This window comes from Oncorhynchus nerka, linkage group LG26 (genome assembly GCF_034236695.1).
Source record: "Oncorhynchus nerka isolate Pitt River linkage group LG26, Oner_Uvic_2.0, whole genome shotgun sequence".
NCBI classification, from domain to species: Eukaryota; Metazoa; Chordata; class Actinopteri; order Salmoniformes; family Salmonidae; genus Oncorhynchus; species Oncorhynchus nerka.
The window spans coordinates 22,938,035-22,953,302 of NC_088421.1; the positions used below are offsets into that span (position 1 = coordinate 22,938,035).

Sequence of the window (15,268 nt, forward strand, 5' to 3'; positions counted from 1 at the left end):
GCGCATGCGGTCAGCCTGATTGTGCATTATGCCAGGGAAAACATGGCCAAGCGACGCCATCTGGTATAACTACTTGGCACAGGAGGCCTCGGTATGGTTCCACAACATATTGGAGTAGTTAGAATTAACACTGACACCATTTGGCAGAAACACACTTTAAACTATATATCGGTGTGTTTATTTTAGTCATTCGCACACACTGCTGTAGTGTTAATACACACATTCAGACAGACTACTGTCAGAAAAAGTTGGATAACAGGCATTCAGGCACAGATCAATCTATGTCAGGGCTCTCTAACCCTGTTCCTGGAGAGCTACAGTCTTGCAAGTTTTTGCTCCAGCTAATTATTAGAATCAGGTGCGCTAGATTAGGACTGTAGAGAAAATCTACAGGACAGTAGCTCTCCAGGAACAGGACTGTAGTGAAAACCTACAGGACGGTAGCTCTCCAGGAACAGGACTGTAGTGAAAACCTACAGGACAGTAGCTCTCCAGGAACAGGACTGTAGTGAAAACCTACAGGACAGTAGCTCTCCAGGAACAGGACTGTAGTGAAAACCTACAGGACAGTAGCTCTCCAGGAACAGGACTGTAGTGAAAACCTACAGGACAGTAGCTCTCCAGGAACAGGACTGTAGTGAAAACCTACAGGACAGTAGCTCTCCAGGAACAGGACTGTAGTGAAAATCTACAGGACAGTAGCTCTCCAGGAACAGGACTGTAGTGAAAATCTACAGGACAGTAGCTCTCCAGGAACAGGACTGTAGTGAAAACCTACAGGACGGTAGCTCTCCAGGAACAGGACTGTAGTGAAAATCTACAGGACAGTAGCTCTCCAGGAACAGGACTGTAGTGAAAACCTACAGGACAGTAGCTCTCCAGGAACAGGACTGTAGTGAAAACCTACAGGACAGTCGCTCTCCAGGAACAGGACTGTAGTGAAAACCTACAGGACGGTAGCTCTCCAGGAACAGGACTGTAGTGAAAACCTACAGGACAGTAGCTCTCCAGGAACAGGACTGTAGTGAAAACCTACAGGACGGTAGCTCTCCAGGAACAGGGTTGGAGAGCCCTGGTCTATGTGTATACTCACTTTTAAAAAGGACTCTTACACATCGGTTGGCTCCTTGTCAAAATGTATGTATTTCATCTCAATAAAACAACGTAATATAGCTCAAAAACACAACTTCAGAAAAAGTTAAATCTCAATAAAAAATACATTTCATATAAACAATTAAATTAATGCAAAACAGTTTTCCATACAAGCACACAACAGTGTAATGAACACTGTCCTCCCATTGTGTTGGCTTCATTAGGTGTGTGATAGGGTGTGGGTTTGTGTGTGTGTGCATATGCATGAGAGTGGGTGCTTGCATGTCCTCCCCTCATCACCTCCAATAACTCTACAGTACAAACTTTTGATATAAAATAAAATTTAAAAAAAAGCCAGAGTAGAAACTAGGAAAACTACATCTCCCAGTCTGCCCCCATGATGAAACTGAAAATGCTGGTTGCTGGGGGATGTAGTCTTTTTGGGTCCAAACTCAAATAAGGTCCATGAGAATCTCGTCCTCCATGACGGAAGACACCTGGGGCATCCCGGGGGGCTGGGCTCCAGGGCCCCTCTGACCAGCAGCCATCATCATCTGACCTGAGATAGAGAGAGAGAGGAGAGAGTTAACCTGGGACAGCAACATGTGCATTGATTACATCATCATAAACACAGTGGTAATAAACTACAGACTAACTACTGTTGAGTTACAGGTAGAGTTAGCGACGCACAAAGTAAACAGCATTATCGAGCAGACTTGAGCAAAAACCAAGAATGTGAAGTGCGAGTCTAAACTGTTCAGCTATCAGGTTGCAGCAAAGTGAAAGGCACCATGCACATACTCTATGAGAAGGCATCACTCTAATCTGTGACATCCTCAATTCATCCTGCTGCTGGTGTCAACGCCATATAGCCCAGTCTCAGTCTGATAACCATAGGCACGGATGGGAGAGATATGTTCAATCACCCTCCCTTTTGAATTTAGCAGTTTACACACAAAAGCTCAATCATTAGGAAACAATTGCTTCCTAATGACAGATTGCATTCTAAAGCCAATCCTTGCACTGATGTCTAGCTCCAAACTGTCTTTACAGTGTGTGATGTGAGTGAAAGGGTCCACGGCTGTAGCTAACCTGCCAGGGGCTGTCTCCACTGGGCCTGCATTTGGGGGCCCACTCCTGGAGTAGGGTGGACCAGCTGCCCTCCCAGCCCCTGGTGAGGCATCATGCCCTGCATGTGACCAACACCACCCTGCTGAGAGACAGGAACACAACACCTAGGTTACCATCAATCATACAGTAGGTAGGACCTTCATTCTTATATCCTTTATCATTAACTAATAGACAAGTATTACATATTTAGAAGCCTTTCTAGAGTGTGCAGTGGTGATGTAGCCCTGGCTACAAGACGATGCACTATAATAACAAATGTATTTCATGAATGACGGTCAAGGCTGGTAGAGTTAACTGTTGTGTTCTTACTGGCTGCTGTTGGCTGAGGAGGAGACTGCGCAGCTGCGGATTGGCTCCTGGGTTTGGAAGGCGGAGCATGGCACCCTGGGGCGGGGCCTGTCCACCCTGAGCGACCTGGTTGGGCGGAGCACCTGTGACAGGCGGCTGCTGATTAGGTGCGCCTGATGCTCTCATTGTCATCTGGATGAGAAGCAGAGAGTCAGAGGTTTAGAAGAAGGTTGGAGAGATAAGAGGACTAAGTAGAGTGAGACTTTAAATACAGTGCCTTCAAAAAGTATTCACACCCCTTCCCCTTTTCCATATTTAGTTGTGTTACAGCCTGAATTTAGATTTTGTGTCACTGATCTACACACAAAATTAAATTTGGTTTCTATACTTAAAAAAAAAAAAAAAATAGTCTTGAATCAATAAGTATTCAACCCCTTTGTTATGGCAAGCCTAAATAAGTTCAGGAGTAAAACTTGGCTTAACAAATCACATAATAAGTTGCATGGACTCACTGTGTGCAATAATAGTGTTTAACATGATTTATGAATTACTAGACCATCTCTGTACCCCACACATACAGTACAACCATCTGTAAGGTCCCTCAATCGAGGAGTGAATTTCAAGCACAGATTCAACCACAAAGACCAAGGAGGTTGTTCAATGCCTCGCAAAGAAGGGCACCGATTAGTAGATGTGTAAAAAATAATAATAATAATAATAAAATAAATATTAAAAAGCAGACGCTGAATATCCATGGTGAAGTTATTTTTTATTTTACCTTTATTTATCTAGGCAAGAATGTAACAAATTCAATGACGGCCTAGGAACAGTGGGTTAACTGCCTGTTCAGGGGCAGAACCTTGTCAGCTTGGGGATTGAACTTGCAACCTTTCGGTTACTAGACCAACACTCTAACCACTAGGCTACCCTGCCGCCCCAATTAAATAGGCTTTGGAAGGTGTATCAACACACCCAGTCACTACGAAGATACAGGCGTCCTTCCTAACTCAGTTGCCGGAGAGGAAGGAAACTGCTCAGGGATTTCACCATGAGGCCAACGGTGACTTTAAAACAGTTAAAAAGTTGAATGGTTGTGATAGGAGAACGGAAACCTGTACAGCAGGGATCATAAACTACATTCAGCTGCGGAACGATTTTTTCTTCAGTGGCCAGAACATAATAACAAATCATTTGTAGACTTCAAATTGACCGCAAGAAGCACAAACAGATATAATATTTGACTAAAATATTATCATTTCAAACCTTGCTTACATTTATACACAATCACATATATCTCTCTATTATACATTGGAATACTTTGGAGATTTCAAAAATTAAAAACACTTGATTTGCTGGTGTTTTTTCAGTCTTATGTCCAACAGAATATATTCCAAAACATGTTTGCAACAAGGCACTTGAAATGTGACAAAGAAAATGAACATTTTGTCCTGAAAACAAAGTGTTATGTTTGGGGAAAATACAACACAACTGAGTACCATTCTTCATATTTTACAGCATGGTGGTGGCTGCATCATGTTATGTGTATGCCTGTCATCGGCAAGGACTATGGAGTTTTTTGGGATAAAAATTAATTGAATACAGCTTTAAGCAATCAAAATCATAAAGGAAAACCTGGTTGTCTTCTTTCCAACAGATACTGGGCGAGGAATTCATCTTTCAGCAAGACAATAACCTAAAACACAAGGCCAAATCTACACTGGAGTTGCTTACCAAGACGACAATGAATGTTCCTGAGTGGCCTAGATACAGTTTTGACTTAAATTGGCTTGAAAATCTATGGCAAGACATGAAAATGGCCATCTAGCAATGATCAACAATCAACTTGACAGAGTTTGAAGAATTTTAAGAAGAATAATGGGCAAATATAGTACAGTCCAGAAACGTACCCAGAAAGACTCACAGCTGTAATCATTGCCAAAGGTGCTTCTACAAAGTATTAATCAGGGGTGTGAATACTTAGATTAGAGATATTTCTGTAGTTCATTTTCAATAAATTTGCTAACATTTTTAAACACATTTTCACATTGTCATTATGGGGTATTTGTGTGTAGATGGGTGAGAAAAAAAAAGCATTTCATCCATTTTGAATTCAGGCTCAAAGGCTATGAATACTTTCTGAAGACACTGTACATATGATTCATTGGAACGGTGTACCGGGTTCACTTTAAAAAGAGCCAGGCCGAATGTAACAATGTAACTCGCTGAACCCAGAACATGCTGGGCTGGCTATATTGGTAGCAGTGAGCACCCATTGAGACAGTGTGAGAGAGTAGCTAACACATGCAGAGTGGAGAGGAGCTGCTCACCAACCAGGCAGGTGCCAAAACGAGCACAAGGAGAGTTTGTGCCTGGTAAAGTTCAGTGCATTTTTTAACATGTATTTTGGGTGAGAGTTTTTGTGTATATGCGTGTGAGTCTCACCAGGTTGGCCTGTCTCTGCTGTTCCTCCATCAGAGTGACCTGACTAACAGAGGGCATGCCCACCACCACAGACTGAACAGAGGAGAGAGAGAAGGGGAGGAAGAGAAGGTGCAGAAGGGGAGGAGATGAAAGTCATTGCGGGACATGCAGTCATTGCGGGACAATAGAAACAGGAGATGCAGACAGGAGGAGTGTGTGAGGGGAGAGGGAGGAAACGAGGAGTGCACAAGCTGAGAAACCACAGGATTAATCACAGTACCTGCTGCTGCACGTTGCCATGGGAGACAGGGATGGGCCCCTGCGGCCGGTTGAGGAAGTTCTGATTGGGTTGAACCTGGCCAGGTGGCCCTGGCATCGGCCCTCCTGAACCTAACTGGAGAAGAGAACCAACAAGGTTACTTTTCTAATGTAAGGTTTACATGTGTAACCAACATCCCTATAACTGTGACACATACTTATAATGTTATTCCTGCCTATCCTAACCTGTCTAATCCTGGCACTGAATGAGACAACACCACCATCTACGACATGTGTCAAAATCAAGGCCACAAGACGATTCAATCCTGCCTGCAGTTTTTTTTTATCTATATTTTTTCGGGGGAAAACCAATCTCAATTGACATTGCAATGACTAAAACCAAATTGAAACTGTGTAGAAATTATAATTGACCTACATTTAGTCTCTTCACTCTGTCCAGTTTGCTAACAGTCAACGAAAGCTAGACAGTCAGGGAGCATCGAAAATTCCAAAAGTGATGGAGGAATATTTTTGCACATTTTGACGGCGAGGAAATATTACCCATTTGAAGTGCGGCCCTCCAGACCTCAGTGAAGACAGAATGTGGCCCGCAGGGGGAAATTAGTTTGACACCCCTGATCTAGGATCTGCAGTCTCTCAGGATAAAAGCTGTCCGTCTCCTCTCCTCTATTTTCTCCTCTCTCTTCCCTGTGGACTTCCTATTTAACTCAGCAGCCTGCCTAAAAACACCCAGAGCACACATTAAAAGGCCCAGTGCAGTAAAAATGTGATTTTACTGTTTTACACACTGAGGTTGGAATAGTACTATGAAAATTATGATAATGCTCTTTTAGTGTCAGAGCTGTTTTAAAAGACCATCTGAAATATTGTTTTGGTGTGTTGGCGTTTTGGCCTACCTGGTGATATCACCAGGCGGTAAATTAGATAATAGACCAATAAGAGAGTTCCAAACCTCTCTGCCAATAACAGCTTGTTAAGTTTTCCCCTCTCCACTCAGACAGCTTAAGAAAATGCTCTTTGCTAAGAAGCTATTTTTTGACAATTTTAACTAGGGATGTGCATGTATTCAAATACTTGTGAGTATTAATTTTATCAACAAAAAACAATATAGGCCTATTTTAACACTGAAAAAGCCTTTTACAAATTAAATGTGACATTTCAAATAATTAATCAAAAATGTTCTGTATAGTTTTTAATAAAACAAACTTTACAATGTAGTTATGACGTATCCTTCTTGTGTAGCTTGTTATTTATATTGGCCAATCAAAGGTGTGAAGAGTCTCAATGTGTAGAAAGTGGAGTGAGTTTACTAATACATGAGAGATGGAATAAAATGATGTAATTAAAAGTTAGCGAAATGAGAAGGGGTAGGCTACAACGAGCATCCAACAAGTAGGTTGTTGTTAGCCTAGCTAACTGTAACCGCCTCTCTCTCCCTCCGGTCCCATCTCTGCAGCATAGTGCACCAGCCTCTCTCCTTCAGGCAGCAGTGCTCAGGTTAAAGTTTAAAAACCACATGCATTTAGAATATCCAGATATCTGACAAATATTCATGATACTATTCGAATAGTGAAATTATTTCTAACCCCATCCATAATTATAATTGAATACAATCACAGTAAGGTACTTAATTGTTACCCAGAAAATTATTTGACATTGAGAGAAAAACAGCTGCATTGGACCTTTAACATCAAGTCATCTATATGGTTCAGGGAAAATATTCAATTTGGGTCTTGCACGGTTATAAAATCATATCTAAATCCCCAGTAACACTATTCCAGAGCCACGTCTAGAAAAAAATACCCCAAACAATGATCAAATAATTGACATTTTAATTGTGTTGAGATTGCCATAGCAATTCTCCATTAGCAATGCAGCTTTGAATATGTAATGGGACACAAGGTCTCAGTCTTCTCTAAATACACACGGTCTAACATGTTTTTCACTTAAATTTGCAGCATGAGTAGACAGGCGGCATCAACTATAATGGGAGCAGAAAGGCTGTGAGGATATAGTCATGTAGACCACAGGCAGGTTGGATTTGTAACTGAGGCATTCCGTTTCTGTCACAAAATCTGCACGCTAAATGTTAACCTGAAGGAAAACACGGTATCTTAACGGTTGTTAGAATTGTGTTGGCTGTAAACGAGATCAAACCAGAAATGACAAGGGGCGGTGCTCTCAAACTGGAAAACATTTTCCACAGGTAGCCTAGTGGTTAGAGCGTTGGACTAGTAACCAAAAGGTTGCAAGATCAAATCCCTGAGCTGACAAGGTGAAAATCTGTTGTTCTGCCCCTGAACAAGGCAGTTAACCCACTGTTCCTAGGCCATCATTGAAAATAAGAATTTGTTCTTAACTGACTTGCCTAGTTAAAAAGGTACAAAAATAAATTGACCACCTCATTGGCCCACTGTGCTGGCCCCCAGTCACTAGCGCGTATACTACCCCCTTTCCTCCAGGTTGAATCCCTTCATTCCCTCCTAACTCACAGAGTGGTGCTGCTGGACCTGTCTGTCTGACGAACCGAGCAGTGTTTGTAGTTGTTGATGACCCGTGTCTGTATGACTCACCGAGCGGTGCTGCTGGACCTGTTTGTGGTTGGTGATGACCTGTCGGATGCCGTTGACGAAGCCACTCTGGTCGTTGGGGATGAGGCCCATGAAAATCCTCTTCTTGGAGGAGTAGAGCAGCATGAGCACCCGCACCTCACAGGGGGCGCTGTGGGGGAAGTGGACGCACCCCGCCTGCAGCCAGAGGGCAGAACTGTCTGTCAGTCTGTCACAGCCCTCGTCATAGTTCAAGTGACACAAAACCAGTCAACCTGAGCTGAATTTAATCGGACCTGGGTAAATCTCACAGGCTACATGCAGTTTTTCTATGACGCCCTACAGCATTGAAAATCTCTGTAGACGTTTACTAATTGATGAACATGGTGCCCCCTCTAGTGTTCTCAGAGTGTTACTGCAGCCTATTTATATCTGCCTAGTCCATCTTTGTGCACAATGGAGGGAACTGCTGATGTCTATTGTTGAGACTCCACTGTATTGAATAGAGACAGAAAAGGATAGGGACAAACGGCAGCAAAAATAGAGCATGTGAGGCAGAAGAGCTGGACTTACAAATCCAGTGGCCATGATACGATAAAGACCTTTTAGTGACTCTACATCTTTGTTGGTGAAGAGAAACTGAACCATTCTAGAGTTTCTGAAGAGGGGACCGAGTGTTGTCTGAGGAGGGAGAAAGACTTTATTTAGATGTCTGTATTCTCAATGTCGTCGAGGAATTTCTGAACACACACACACATACCACACACACATAGAGGGTTCTCTCACCAGTAGCTGTTGTGGGATCAATTGCATGATGAGCTTCTGTGGCCACTGGTCGGCATTTCTGTCATGAAGAACAGGGAACAAACCAATTAGAACTCTCCATACATATAGCAATACACACAATGACCAATCAGAACTCTCCATACATATAGCAATACACACAATGACCAGTGCAGCTGACACTGGCATGATATCAAAGATAGTTTCAGTGAAACACTCACAGGTTCTCTCCTTGGTTGACTTGCACCTGGCAGGGCAGGGAGCGAGTGAGTTTGGTATTGGAATCCATAGACGAGGCTTTGGGCTTCTGAAGTGATGGATGGAGAGAGGGTGGGGGAGGTAGGGAGGGAGGAGAGGAATGTTTGGAGAAATGGAAGGCGGTTTGGAAGTTAGCATACAGAGTGACCAGGGGGCTTCGGTCCTATACCCAGGGGCACCGTTTGAATAAAGACCTCCATGTTAGAAATTACCCAACATGCAAAACAGTGCTGCCAGTGGAACATTGTGAAGAGGATGGATGGCGCCAATCCTACGGGAAAATAAGCAGCAGCGTTCATCTTCAGGGATCAATAGTGGATCAATCCCAGATTGGTCCGCTCTGCTGCAGTCCCTGTTGACCATTTTTACTGCATTGTGTTGGGATTAAAGACCAGATGTATGGGTTCTTTATATGTGTACTGTACAGCATTTGGGAGGACTCTGGTGGATTAGAGGAGACTAAGATATGATCCAGCAATATCCTGACCTGAACAAGGAAGATATACAAATCTAACCTGAATGCTGCATCTATTGATACGTGACTTCAGATGCACTTTAGTGACCTGTGGCAATACTATGTCTATTGTCTATGTGTTTGGGGATGTTGTGGTCTAACTGTGTGTTGGTTACAGTGTGTAGGCTTACTGCACATTGTTGTGTGATAGAGTTATGGTCAACAGGTATCACAGAAGAAGTAGTGCAAATCAGTCAATACTTAGTGATTATTGACCAAGTCAGGTTTTGAAATGGCTTGGAAACACAAACATCTCCAGAGTTGATTAGTATTTTAGATCATTAAAATCCATGTTCCCCTACAACAGGTTCAACCATGTCAAGTAACTCCATCACTTTGACCTGAGGTGAAATCCATCAAAGGTATAGTATGATTATTCACGTCACAATCAATGACAGTTGATTCAATCAGTTCCAAGCATAGCTTTGTTGCAGACCTAACATTTCCTTACAAGGTCAGAGGATGACTTGAAAACACAAATAGAAGACATATAGACCTCTTCAGCAGCATGTTTAAACCAAGTTCTAGTTTCCCTCACCTCTTGCCACTCCAGTACCCCACTCCATGCTACAATCTTATTGGCAACGCCTTGCTGCTGCCCCCCAATCGGATTTGCCTGGGCTGCAGACACACCTGGCTATCAGAAGAAAATGAGAGAAAGAGAAAGCGTTAGATGGAGAGAAAGACAACTTGACTGGAGGCAGAGAAGTTGAATATTGATGTGGAGTATTGTGGGAAGATGCAACATATGGACAGGCCTCACCATGCCAGGCTGTGAGGATGGGGGCGTCTGCTGATTGGCTGTGGGCTGCTGCTGCTGAGGGGGCACCGGCTGCTGCTGATTGGGCTGTGGTTGTCCTGGCGGCTGGACTTGTTGCTGCTGTGGGGGAGGGACTTGTTGCTGAGGCAACATGGGTGTGGAAACTATGGTGACTGTGGATAGGCTGGGCTGACTGGAGGGAGCCAACTTCACTCCTGCTACAGATGGGAGAGTTGACTGACCGCTGAATGGGGGACCAGGATTGACCATGCCTGGGACTGGATGGGGGATGCCAAAAAAGACAAGGTAACAGACATAATAGACCCCTCATATTCAACTCTGGACTTCGAAGCCAGTTTATTAATTTTTTTATTTCACCTTTATTTAACCAGGTAGGCTAGTTGAGAACAAGTTCTCATTTGCAACTGCGACCTGGCCAAGTTCCGTACTGTCCCCCCCCCCATTCTAACCCTCTAATCAGGGACTGATTTTGACCTGGTGCATTTAATTATCAGGTAGAACAGAAAACCTGCAGGCTCCGGACCTCGTAGGGTAAGAGGTGAACACCACTGTAATAGACTAACAATCAATCTGGGCTGATGATCAACCATACCGGTGACAGAGGATAGAAGAATGCAGGCTATTGGTACTCACAGCGACTCTTCTGGTTGTTGGCTGCCTCTACAGCCATCTGTGCAGCTGCCTGGGCCGCGTTAAGGGAAGGTGGGGGCTGACAGGGCAGCAAGAGAGGGAGAGAGAACACTGTGTCAGCTAAGAGCCTGTCAATCCAATGTTGATGGGCTGATAAAAGCTACCAAGTTAAAACATATCTTCAGTACCTGATATGGATGGGCCGTGCTTATTGGTGGAGGAGCCTGCGAGGCGGGACCAAGAGGAGGCTGACTGACAGGCAGGGGTTGAGGGGGTAGAATTGGTTTGAGAGGGCCCAATCCTCCCCCTGATGACACTGGAGAAAGAAACATTTTAGAATTTGATGGGCCTATACTGACTTCAATCAATCTGTTCTCTGTCAAGTATTTCGAGTGCTGCTCCTCACCAGGAAGTGAGATACCCCTAACCAGGATCATGTGGAAGGGATCTTGGCTGTAGTCTGGGTGGGGGTCGACCTGTCCCCCAACTGGTGACGCCCTGTCGAACAGCGCCCGTAACGCTGGCAGTTTCCGTGGCGACACCACAGAAAAATGAATCCCTCTCTGAGGAAGAGGCACAAGGTTATTATGGGGTATCAGCAGCCATTAATAAGTACAGAAGTCACATCATTCCCCAAAATGCCCCAGCGGGTAGTCTATACAGGCTATCTGATAGAGGTGCTATGTTACTTACATCTCTGATGATCTTGACCAGATTGTCTGCAGTGCAGCCCGTATAGCTGACACTCTCCACGGCAGGGAGCAGGTATGGCGGAGAGTTACACAGCAGCACACAGACTTTGTGTGTCTGACCTCTGATTAATAGAGACAAGAGACATATGCTAGTGTGTGTGTGTGTGTATCTACTAAACTCAGCAAAAAAAGAAACATCCCTTTTTCAGGACCCTGTCTTTCAAAGATAATTCTTAAAAATCCAAATAACTTAACAGATCTTCATTGTAAAGGGTTTAAACACTGTTTCCCATGCTTGTTCAATGAACCATAAACAATTCATGAACATGCACCTGTGGAACGGTCGTTAAGACACTAACAGCTTACAGACGGTAGGCAATTAAGGTCACAGTTCTGAAAACTTAGGACACTAAAGAGGCCTTTATACTGACTCTGAAAAACACCAAAAGAAAGATGCCCAGAGTCTCTGCTCATCTGCGTGAATGTGCCTTAGGCATGCTGCAAGGAGGCATGAGGACTGCAGTTGTGGCCAGGGCAATAAATTGCAATGTCTGTACTGTGAGATGCCTAAGACAGCGCTACAGGGAAACAGGACGGACAGCTGATCGTCACGGTGGCAGACCACGTGTAACAACACATGCACAGGATCGGTACATCCGATCACCACACCTGCGGGACAGATACAGGATGGCAATAACTGCCCGAGTTACACCAGGAACGCACAATCCCTCCATCAGTGCTCAGACTGTCCACAATAGGCAACAACTATGGGCACAAACCCACCGTCGCTGGACCAGACAGGACTGGCAAAAAGTGCTCTTCACTGACGAGTTGCGGTTTTGTCTCACCAGGGGTGATGGTCGGATTCGCGTTTGTTGTCGAAGGAATGAGCGTTACACCGAGGCCTGTACTCTGGAGCGGGATCGATTTGGAGGGAGAGGGTCCGTCATGGTCTGGGACAGTGTGTCACAGCATCATCGGACTGAGTTTGTTGTCATTGCAGGCAATCTCAACGCTGTGAGTTACAGGGAAGACATCCTCCTCCCTCATGTGGTACCCTTCCTGCAGGCTCATCCTGACATGACCCTCCAGCATGAAAATGACGCCAGCCACACCTCATTCTGTGCGTGATTTCCTGCAAGACAGGAATGTCAGTGTTCTGCCATGGCCAGCGAAGAGAGGACCTGGGATCAGAGGGTGAGGGCTAGGGTTATTCCCCCCAGAAATGTCAGGGAACCTGCAGGTGCCTTGGTGGAAGAGTGGGGTAACATCTCACAGCAAGAACTAGCAAAATTGGTGCAGTCCATGAGGAGATGCACTGCAGTACTTAATGCAGCTGGTGGCCACACCAGATACTGACTGTTACTTTTGATTTTGACCCCCCTTTGTTCAGGGACACGTTATTCCATTTTATGTTAGTCACGTCTTTGGAACTTGTTCCATTTATGTCTCAGTGGTTGAATCTTGTGTAAATATTTGTAACATGTTAAGTTCGCTAAAAATAAACGCAGTTGACAGTGAGGACGTTTCTTTTTTTTGCTGAGTTTAGTAATAAAAAAATAACTCACATTTGCTCCCTCATCTTTTTGAAGTCATCAAAGAGCTGCAAGGCCACAGACAGACCCTCTGCGATGAGACTACAGCTCTCTGCTCCTCCTCCCATGAACCTGACAGAGACAAAGTTACACATTGATCAAGGAAGATTAATACTAACGAATCTTAACATGTCCTTCTAAATGGCTTTACAAAAACAAATCTTACTGGATGCTGTCAATCCACGAGACAAACTCAAAGGCTGAGCTGGTTGGTGCGTGACACTGGACGTAGGATTCAGGAGCACAGTCCACTGTGTTGAACACAACAAGACCATACTGTGTGCCTCCATACTGAGAGAAGAGGAGAAGAGAATTGGCATTGTTGTTCTCATTCTTTCTTAAATAAAGACTAAATAAATAGTAATAACCGTAAGGAGAAAACAAAGTTGAATTAAGACTCACATCTCCTCCAAAGTCTGTCTCTGCTGGAGGGCCTCCATTGAAGTACCTGTGATGATGGGACAGGGACCAAGTCAGGACTCCACAGAGCGATATTGTACACACCCAATGGAGCAAAAAGTATATTTGAAGTCCACTTACTCGATTGCAGGTAGTATGTAATGTTTTCTGAGGGATTCAAAATAGGGGCCGAGGTTTGCAGTTCCTTCGATGACAAACACCACGTCTGCCACTTGATTGGCGCCAGGTTTAATGGGCAGGTCCATGATCTAGATGGAGAAAAAAAGTTGACTAGTTTAATCAGTTACTGGGCCATAATAAAAGTTGCTCTCCCTGTGATTACCGGTTGTGACAGGTATGCATAACATACTGTGATATGTTACCTAGGTTTACGTTATGATAGCTAACTATTTAACAATACCTCACATGGACACTCGATCTTGATAAAACGAAATGCATGGAATAGCAGATGGAAAGTTGTCCATCAGTCCAGAATCAGTTGTCCATATTGAAAAATAACCAAATCCGGTATAGTGCTTTAGGCAGAAGATTATAACTAGACAGGCGTAAAATGCATAATTAGCTACACTCCTTTTGTCGTTTTTAGCTGGACAACTATAAATAAACGTATACTGATGGAACACGGCTACTGATTATGCTCAGTCAAAGCATCCTAGTTACGTGTGTGTGTGTTCAATACGTCTTGAAACGGAAACCGTTTAAGAACCAAACGGGAGCAAAAAAATAATAACAGGGAGGGTCCTAACTGAATTCGCCTAATATAAACTATTGTTCGTGGCAAAACGTTTTCCGTTTGGAGTAAAAGGTAGAATCGGCGTAATGAACACACACACTCCCCCAGTCAGCCAACGTTAGCTTAGCTCCCGCTAACTTTTGTACATCAATGACCAGCAACTCTTACATTCACTATAAAAAGTTATACAGCTAACGGTAACGTGGTTAACATGTCAAACATTTTAATAGACTAATATAAAAGTTTTAGTAAGCGAAGTAGAAATTCCATTAATCGTGGACATGTATACATTATACCATTAGCGAGGTGTCCACAAGCCAATGCTAGCCAAAGGATTTCCATCAGCAAATCATTAATTGCGTTCAGCTAGCTAGAGGGCTTACTCACCTGGCGGTATTTAGCCGTCAGCCAAATAATTGTGTTTTAGACGAGACCAAATACTTAAATTGTACAGTTAATAAAACGAAACCATTGTCATTTTGACACACAAAGTAGGCCGTGCCGAAAACAAACCACTAGTCAAACGTTCTGTTATCGACATCTCAGGCCTGGTTGGGCTTGAAAATGGACCATAAGGGATGCTCAATCAACAACCGAGCAACTGATCAAGAACTGATTGACCTCTCTATGGCTGCCATTAGGAACCTAAGCGGTAACTGACAGTCAGTGACAGTCCTATCATGTATACTAAATTGATGACATTTACAGTGAAATTATAGAGACATATAATATATATGAGATATTATTTATTTGCCATATATCCCATACCGCCTTGTTACACCAGATGTCAGCACAGTCTGCCAGTCTTAGAAAATGACTAGGCCTTGAAGGCAGTGAGCTGCATGATTTGAGAGACAACAGGCAAGGAAGTGATACATCAGTGATTATAGTGTCCATGTATCCAGTACATCAAGCATAAACCTATACGTCCTGTACGTTTACATAGGTTGTGAAATGGGCCTACAGGTTCTGCCTAACCCCCTTGCCGACGTAACCTTTTTATAACCAAGACATGTCTCGATCACCTCCTATCCTCTGTGCTGAAATAAGCACATAATTACTGGGGCGGCCTTCAGCGAGCTAACCTGTTGTCAAATCAACA

General features: G+C 43.8%; 1 protein-coding gene across 5 annotated transcripts; it reads right to left on the reverse strand.

Annotated features, from left to right (window-relative positions):
- Positions 1–1,124: 1,124 nt before the first annotated feature.
- Positions 1,125–14,718, reverse strand: LOC115122273 (mediator of RNA polymerase II transcription subunit 25-like). 5 transcript variants are annotated; one of them, XM_065010271.1, is made up of 20 exons: positions 14,554–14,715; positions 13,554–13,681; positions 13,416–13,461; positions 13,180–13,304; positions 12,987–13,085; positions 11,420–11,540; positions 11,133–11,289; positions 10,915–11,042; positions 10,730–10,778; positions 10,079–10,353; positions 9,854–9,952; positions 8,765–8,850; positions 8,547–8,604; positions 8,334–8,441; positions 7,785–7,958; positions 5,213–5,326; positions 4,954–5,025; positions 2,533–2,703; positions 2,185–2,305; positions 1,125–1,651 (listed from the first exon to the last, which is right to left on the reverse strand). In XM_065010271.1, the coding sequence occupies exons 2-20, from the start codon at positions 13,676–13,678 to the stop codon at positions 1,545–1,547; spliced, it is 2,235 nt and encodes a 744-aa protein (XP_064866343.1). In that variant the 5' UTR covers positions 13,679–13,681; positions 14,554–14,715; the 3' UTR covers positions 1,125–1,544. The 5 variants fall into 5 exon arrangements, with proteins under 5 accessions (XP_064866343.1, XP_064866342.1, XP_064866341.1 ...); XM_065010270.1 differs by having other exon boundaries at positions 8,765–8,847; positions 10,730–10,805; XM_065010269.1 differs by having other exon boundaries at positions 10,730–10,805.
- Positions 14,719–15,268: the final 550 nt, after the last annotated feature.

Bases quoted from the DNA above. Each gene is read 5' to 3' on its own strand.
- LOC115122273 (XM_065010269.1), bottom strand. From the start codon at position 13,678: ATGGACCTGCCCATTAAACCTGGCGCCAATCAAGTGGCAGACGTGGTG. The intron at 11,541-12,986 runs GTGAGTTATTTT...TCTATTAATCAG, and splicing joins AAAAAGATGAGGGAGCAAAT to AGGTCAGACACACAAAGTCT. The intron at 11,290-11,419 runs GTAAGTAACATA...CCTCTTCCTCAG, and splicing joins TGGTCAAGATCATCAGAGAT to AGAGGGATTCATTTTTCTGT.